Source organism: Sinocyclocheilus anshuiensis, unplaced genomic scaffold (assembly GCF_001515605.1).
Source record: "Sinocyclocheilus anshuiensis isolate Anshui unplaced genomic scaffold, SAMN03320099.WGS_v1.1 scaffold553, whole genome shotgun sequence".
In the NCBI taxonomy this organism is placed as follows: Eukaryota; Metazoa; Chordata; class Actinopteri; order Cypriniformes; family Cyprinidae; genus Sinocyclocheilus; species Sinocyclocheilus anshuiensis.
In genome coordinates, this window is record NW_015539821.1 from 2,980,904 (window position 1) to 2,989,208 (window position 8,305).

The window sequence follows — 8,305 nt, forward strand, 5'->3', positions numbered from 1 at the left end:
AAAATAATTTGCTTACAGAGACACAATACCACCCTTAAAATTACTTTCACAAAGATCTCATTGATACAGTACCTTTGAAAAATGATCATGATGAATTTCAGCCATTTTAAGCAGGAGTTGTGACGAGAGCACTGGGACTCTGTATTGTGGGACAAGTCGAGCGATTTTGCAAACGCTCTTGTGAACATTTCTGTAACACCGAAGGATTAAGCCAGATGACTTGGACTCTGTGATTCTGTAATTAAAGAAATTCTGCATGAATACCTGCCTAATATCAAAATTTTAAGAACAAGATTACTAAGTTAAAAAAATACCACATTTAATAAACTTGTGTACCGTTCTCTGTCCTCCTCAATCCTCTTCAACAAGAGGTTAAGAACCTTTTCAGCTGCCTGCAATTTAAAAAGCAAACATTTGTTGGTATGAAAATGTTCTTTCTGTGCCAAATGCAAAACCTGGAAAGCAAGCTATATGCCTTTAATCAGATACCTCAAGGTTTTTGTCTGTACGGTTGGAATTAGTGTTTTGTTCAGCCTCCTTCATTCTATACATCAGGATCTGGATCAGGAGTTCAGGATCAATTCCTGTCAACTGGACAAACTCAGGGACATCCTCAAATGCCACAATGGAAAGCCAACTTTTCAACAAGTAAGGATTATCCTTGGTCATTGATAAGTGATCTTTGATCAGCCGAAGGACCATGCTGCAAATTTAGGAAGACATGTATCTCTCATATTCATGTTCAAGTCATTATGAAATTTTGATAATAAAAATGCTCCTCTAAAAGTATTCAGACAGACCTCCTTTTGTCAGGGAGTCCTCTAATTCTCTCCCTAAAAGATGGATACTCTATGTTTTCAAGCCCTGCCCATCTCTGTTCGTTCATAGCTGAGCCTGGATCTGACTTTGCCCCTGGCTTTCTCAGTAAATGAAGGACAGGAACAAGTAACACCACTTCTGAGATCAGATTCTTTGCACAAAGATTCATCAGTCCCAACACAGTGCTGTAAAGACATCAAAATCATGATGATTATTGTGGTGTCTTTAAAGACATACCCACTATATATGTAAACAATAGCAACTATTCAGTAGGAAAACCTTTGCATTATACTGTGTATTAAGGGATACAAATAAAATCAAATTCTCTAAAACCATAGATTTGTCAAATAAACCTTACTCACAAGTCAATGAATGGTATAGCTGTTAGGGTTGTTTGCATTTCCCCAAGAGAAGCAGTCCATTTAGAGACAACTTGGCAAAGTTTACCCCAGTCCTTTGTGCTGAGATCCACACCACAGGCCTGGCACACCCGGAACACTGAGAGGGCCACTTGCAATGATTTGATCCCAGTTGAGCTCTCTGATTTTTTTACTTCTGAATCTCCTTTCAAAATCATACTTAGTTTAGCAGAAATGAGATCTGAGACCTAAAACAAAAATGAGTCCACTTATAGTCATTTTACTCTGCTGTAGTTTTCTTAAAAGGAATAAAGCCTTAAAAAGCTCACACATACTTTTATTGGAGATGGTGCGAGTCCCTCAGGGAATTGCACCCAGCTTGATTGAAAACCTTTTTTGTAATCATTTAGTTGTTGTATAAATGTCTTGTTCCTCTCAGGGTTAGATGGCTGCCATTTCTGAAAAATACTGTCCAATAACACACGAGCAGAGGTCTCCCAGCCTTTGCAAATGTCTTTTTTTTCAGACTGAAACCAACTCTTAAACCACTCTTGAACAGATACTGGGTTTGAACAGCTTATATAGCCTTCATAAAGGTGAAGTTCTGGAAATGCAACAATAAGACGAGGCATTATTATCACACCATGTACAGGAAATAGTCCAAAAACATTTTTTTTTCAGATTTTGGTACCTTTCACAGTATTGTCAGCAGGGATCTCAACAAATCTCACTGCTATTTCCATGGTCTGCTTTTGTCTCTGATGCACTGCATACATATATTTTATTGTGCAACCTCTCACAGCGCTTTCTGGAACTGAAAATGTTGCTTCAATCAAATAGCCATCCTGGCGTAGGCCCCTAAGTAACAAGAAATAACATGACCATAAAATATACTCACACTTTACAAAGCAAAGCTCTCATTACTTAACATCAGTTACATGTTCTCGTGCATATTGCATTTACCAGTCTACACTATAGACAATTGTGTGTGTGTGTGTGTGTGTGTGTGTGTGTACTGTATATAGGAAATGAAATGAAAATGGAAATTAATGAGAAACTTACCTAAAGTTTTTAATATCTAGTTTAATAGTTTCATTCCCTTGACGGGGAACGAGCAACAGGGAATCATACAATTTGTTAAATCGGAATCTTTTGTCCAGAACAGCATAAATGTAAAAGGTGAACATTGGTGCTTCAGCTGGATGCCTCACTGGGGAAGGTTTTCTAATAAAACAAAAAATAGAAAGCATGCATCAGAACAGAAGTCATACATCTACTTAAGTCAAACATTTGGCATAAGCACAAGGCTACAAACCTCTGAGCTCTTTTGCTTTCCATTGAGCTGGCCTGATTCTCTGCTGTCTGATTTCTCTTCTCCTTAGATTCTTTAGTATTTTCTGCTGTAGCGGCTGCTGCGTACGATTTTGGTTCTTCTGTTCCTGACTTGACTGGGTCTTTCTGTGAATCTCCTCCTGAATGTTTTTCCTTTGTGTCTGCATCTTTCTGCTTATCTTCATCTTGTTCTCTGCAACCATCTGATAGTTTGGTCCTTTCTTTTGTCTCCTCTGTAGGTTCCCTTGTTTCACTCACTTTTCTTTTCTTCCTCTCAACACTTTCATTCTTTTCTCCATCGCTTTAATTTCCTTTGTTCCTTGACAGGCCAGTTTCCACCTCCATCTTAACATCTTCAGGATTGAGTTCTGTTGGCTGTGAAACTTCTGTGGTCTCTGTGTTGCCATTGAGCTCTGTTTGTGTTTGCTGTGTTACTTGACTGACAGTCTCCGTCTGAGTCTCCTTGTTTTCAAGCCTACTTGAGCTTGTTTGAGTCTGAACATCTTTACTCAGTTGTTCAGGCTCTGCTGCACCCGTGCTGTGCCGTCCATGGCCTCTGGATCTGGATCTGGATCTGGCCGGGCTTGGGTGACTAGTTTGCGTGCCTTTTGTTTGGCTCTGTGAACGTGTTCTGGATGAAGGTGTGCTACCATCTCTTTTTTGGGCCCCCTTCTTCTGAGCACCTGCCTTTCTTTTCTCTCCACTCTTTCTTTTCCTTGTCATTTTCTACCTTCTGCAAAAGAGGTTCAAAAGTCAAAGATTCTGCTAAATATTATATAAGTGTGTATGTAATGTATATATATATATATATATATATATATAATTATATCCATTTTTTTATTTAATTTAATTTTGGTTTTACTAGGTCTACTACTATTAATCAGTAGTGAGGGAGGTACTGCTGCAGTATTGTTTTTAACATGTGTTTGATTTTTCTATATATGCCATAGTTTGCTTTACAGAAACCATTGTCTAACCATGGCAAGGAGCCATCCATGATTTTAACAGTGGTAATTATAGTCACAGCGAAAACTATACAGTTAAAATATGGTTACTATACAATGACTATGGTAAATTTTCATTAGGAATCAGAATATTGTATAGCCTTAGTGACTGCAAGGATTCATAAAAAAAAAATTAATAACAAGGTTTTATGTTTTTCCACAGCTCTTAATAATCTCATAACAATGCCTGTAGCCAGAGGTCACCGAGGTCCGGACCTCGGTAAATTTTTCATGTTCAAAAATAAAATTTGTTCTCTGAATGACGAATTTGCTATTTTAAACTCCTCATATGAGTGTCTGCATGTTTAGACAGTTTGCAAGAATGTTTAGCGTCCGTGCGGTATGAAAATGATTGCTGTCAGACGCTGGCGGAGTGAACCTGGCTTGAGAGAGTTGAGAGTGAGGGCGCGGGAGCATTGTTGCCAGATCCAGCTATTATAAGCGCTTTTGGACTCGTCTTTTCCACTTAATTTGGCACTTTAGAAAGTTAACAAAGTGGGAAGTTGTAGTTTAGGTTTAGCGATATATTTATCTTATGTTATTTGCAAAGGATTTGAAATTATTTGAGTTAATGTTTTATTCATTTTACGTTTTTACGGGTTTTATTTGTTTTCATAGCAATATCTGGCAACACTGATCACACAGGTGTCCTGACATTTTATCCAACACGTCAGATTGTTCTACCAGGGTTTACTGCGCATGCGCACATCAATATTGCGTCCTTTTTCTCATGCTGAACAACAATATTTAACGTATCTGCATTACTGTAAGGGTAGGTTTAGGGTTGTGGTAGGTGTAGACGCTAATAAACCATAATTTTACAGGTAGAATTTTTCGTTGTCGAATTGTATACCCACTGTTTTAATGGGAGGTAGCAAAATCTGACAGGGTAGCACAAATCGACAGAACAGCCATGAAGAAGTCTATGCTATTTCTTTCAGTATAGTAGTTACATTTTCACAAAGTCATGCTAAAAACATTCATAAGATCACTAGACAAAGTTATTATCTATATAGCAATGGTTATTAATGAAAACTATAACAGTAACATATATTGTTGCATGAATAATAAACAACTGATAAAATTATCCACCCCTAACCTGTAGTAAAGTATAAATAAACTTTGATGCAATAAATATGGTATAATTGTAGTACAATGTTCATCCCTCCAAAACAGATAAAACATCTTTCACAAACATCTACATGTCTGTCTCTAAAGTGTTTAGTGTATATAATGAGTTGTAGGCCTATTTGTAGGGGTTATTATAGCACAATTCTTAACCCCACCCGGGCCACCCCAGACCTCACTAATTTTCAAACCCTGGCTATATGGCCATGCTCATAACCATCTCTGATCATCAATAACAACTTCCTCATAACTTCTCTTAGGTTTCCTTTATCGGACATAGTACTGCCTCACACATTTCCAGAAAAGATAAATGTAAAAAGCGTCTAAATGCAGTTAAATGTAGCAAATTTTAGAATATATAATTAAAAACCGCATATTAGAAAACAAAGATGAATCTTAAACCTTTGTCAGAATCGTTTGCAAAGCGATTACCTATAATATTAACAACAACATGCATTATGACATACTTGAATTGATCCTTGGCATTGTAAAAAGATGACAGATGCATGTTTTGGAGAGTCGCTCTCCCTGAATAGTCTTCACTCCTGTCAGCAAACCGAACTATGTGTTGCAGTTCCCCTCCGTTCGGCTTCTTATTGCATTCACTAAACTTTCGGTTTCGTTTCACCAGCTGGTTTCTATACACTGGCAGCTCCCTCCTCACAACTAACGAAAGCTTAAAGGAACACTCCACTATTTTTGAAAATAGGCTCATTTTCCAACTCCCCTACACTCTAAAAATGCTGGGTTAAATACAACCCAGTGCTGGGTAAAATAGGGACAAACCCAGCAATTGGGCTGTTTTGACCCAGCGGTTGGGTTAAATGTTTAACCCAACCTTCTGGGTAGTAACCCAACCGCTGGGTCAAAACAGCCCAATTGCTGGGTTTGTCCCTATTTTACCCAGCACTGGGTTATATTTAACCCAGCATTTTTTAGAGTGTAGAGTTAAACAGTTGAGTTTTACCGTTTTCGAATCCATTCAGCTGATCTCCAGGTCTGGCGGTAGCACTTTTAGCTGTAGCTTAGCATAGATCATTGAATCTGATTAGACCATTAGCATCTCGCTCAAAAATGACCAAAGAGTTTCTATATTTTTCCTTTTTAAAACTTGACTCTTCTGTAGTTACATCGTGTACTAAGACCGACAGAAAATGAAAAGTTGCGATTTTCTAGGCCGATATGGCTAGGAACTATACTCTCATTCCAGGCGTAATGATATTACGCAGCGCCTGAAAATAGGCATATTGAAAGTTACCTAGCTGGGGACTATTTTCAGGCGCTGCGTAATATCATTGCGCCTGCTGCACCCATGGTACAGCAGCAAAGTTCCTTGATTATTACACCGGAATGAGAGTATAGTTCCTAGCCTGACCTTGCATGACAACCCAAAGTAATTTTATTAGGCTACTATATTTGATACTATATTACTATATATTATATTACTATATAAGTTTTTTTTTTGTAAGTATTTCCATTATGTGCCAATATTTCATGCCAAGGTGTACATTATACAATGCAAAATCCAATTAGACCATTCAGTTTTGATGCTGTTCATTTATCCATTCATTTATGGATATTATGTCCATATAATGTATAAAATTACAATAACTTAAACATGTAACACACTCATGAGTTTACAGTAAAATAAAAACTGAGAGATTAAAGGACACATTCACATTTCACATTTAATGTTCAAGCATGCCTTAAACTGATACCAACAGAGTTGGTTTATGTATTATGGTTTATGCTAAAGTTATGTCTTTAAAAAAATTAACAAACTGGTGGGGGGCAGCAAGGGTAATCATCTTGGATGATTTTTGCAATTTACTTTAGATATAACTGATTTAAAGTCTATTTGCAATTGGAAAAGCTTTCTTTTTTGGCATGTTTAGGATCCGTGTCCTGCTTGGTTGTCTTCACACACACCACATTCCTCCAGGGGACAAGAAACAACCTTAGAAAACATAGATCCAAAACTTGGAGACCAGCCAAACTACATTTCTTTTGCTGATCATCTGGTATATATTGATGACCAGTGCTGGGAAGCAACTAATTACAAGTAACGGAATTACGTAATTTTTACAAAATAAATGTAACTGTAATCTTTTACAGTTACTGTAATTAAATTACAGTTACTTATGAAAATGTTAATGATTACAAAGGGGGTTACATCTGAATATTTGCACATACTGTATATATATACACACACATAGATTTGATTGATTTCTTTCCCAAACTGCATTGACTGCTCTAAAATATAAGACACCAATGTTTCAGGAGTTTAGGACACAGAATAGGACACATGCTTATTCAATAACTGTTTTATTTACTATTTGGGTTTATGTATATGCTTTATTTTTTAAGATTAACTTTTTTCCAAGGCGTTGTTAGATTCCAGTGTTTCCTGTCATTGCTATGCAAAGATTTGCTTTAAAAAACAGTATTATATAGATATTAAACTATATATTGTTATGATTTTAAATCTGTATTTAACCTCAGAACGATCTCAAAGTAAAAAGAAGTCTTAAAGTCTGATTTTGTGGTGGCTGTGCTTTAAAATTAAATTATTATAATCTTAATTCAAGTGATGAAGAATTTTGAAAGTCTGACATTACTGTAAGGTTAACCCTGGCTGGTTTAAATGTTTCAAAATGATTAACAGAAATTAGAAATTTAGAAAAGTAATCAAAAAGTAATCAGTTACATTACTTTATTAAAGTAATTGAAATAGTTACTCTACTTATTACAATTTAAATAGGGTAACTTGTAGTCTGTAACCCATTACATTTCCAAAGTAACCTTCCCAACACTGTTGATGACTACAAACATATTGATTCATGTCAAAATCATACCATGCCTGACAGTCAAACAGTTAAGGTTTAAAATCGTATTAAAGGTGGGGTAAGTGATTTCTGGTAGCCAATGTTGATATTTCAAATCACCAAAACAAACACGCCCCTACCTCAAAAGGGTCTCGCCCCTATTTTGATAGCTCCGCCCCACACATACGTATGCAACCCAGGCAACAACTATGGCGGAATTTGCTGTGCCAGCCGGCCGAGGGTATGATGTCATCAATAAGTGAAACCAATGTGTGTTACTATGGTAATAGAGGTTGCATGTGTTTCGGTAGTACTGTGTGTTTTAACGTGAATGGTTTAGCTCCGTTTCACGCAGAAGACGACGTTCAACACCCGGCACAAGAGGCAAAGGCAGAGGTCGGAATGTTGCCGCGGATAAATGCCTGGAAACAGAAGACATAGAGTGCGTGCACATGTTGCAGGCTCAAAGACAGATCGCAGGCCTTCCCGCTCCTTGAGTTCTCTCCAGCGCTAGAAAGCTGATCCGATATTTACACAGGTCCTACTTCTAGCCTTATCGTAAGCCTTCTTTTGTTCTGCAGACGCCATCTCTATCTTTCTGTCGTCGCTCGGCTCGGCTAATGTCCGCCCTGTGCACTGAGCGCTCTCTCCTCCCCATCATGAGTAGACAAGCCCCTTACTGCTGATTGGCTACAAGTTTGAACTTGATAGAATGTGAAGGACTCAAAATACAACGGACTGTGAAACCGTCATTCTTAAAGGGGTCCTATTATGCTCTTTTACAAAGTCTTGATTTTGTTTTGGGGGTGTACTAGAACAGGCTCTCATACTAGGTTGT

General features: G+C 37.5%; 1 protein-coding gene and 1 long non-coding RNA gene across 2 annotated transcripts in view; both read right to left on the bottom strand.

The window, feature by feature from the left end:
• LOC107684138 (E3 ubiquitin-protein ligase rnf213-beta-like) overlaps window positions 1–948 on the bottom strand; it is a 28,004-nt gene extending 27,056 nt beyond the window's left edge. Inside the window, exons 1-4 of the mRNA XM_016480350.1 lie at window positions 801–948; window positions 490–703; window positions 337–392; window positions 73–235 (exon numbers count right to left, since the gene is read on the bottom strand). Coding sequence (XP_016335836.1) covers window positions 73–235; window positions 337–392; window positions 490–703; window positions 801–886 — 519 coding nt within the window. The 5' untranslated portion in view covers window positions 887–948. The remainder of the gene's footprint in view (window positions 1–72; window positions 236–336; window positions 393–489; window positions 704–800) is intronic.
• Window positions 949–2,246: 1,298 nt separating this feature from the next.
• On the bottom strand, window positions 2,247–5,226 carry LOC107684157 (uncharacterized). The gene is made up of 3 exons (XR_001633819.1): window positions 5,110–5,226; window positions 2,494–3,243; window positions 2,247–2,402 (listed from the first exon to the last, which is right to left on the bottom strand). It is a non-coding gene; the product is annotated as an uncharacterized LOC107684157 (long non-coding RNA).
• Window positions 5,227–8,305: the final 3,079 nt, after the last annotated feature.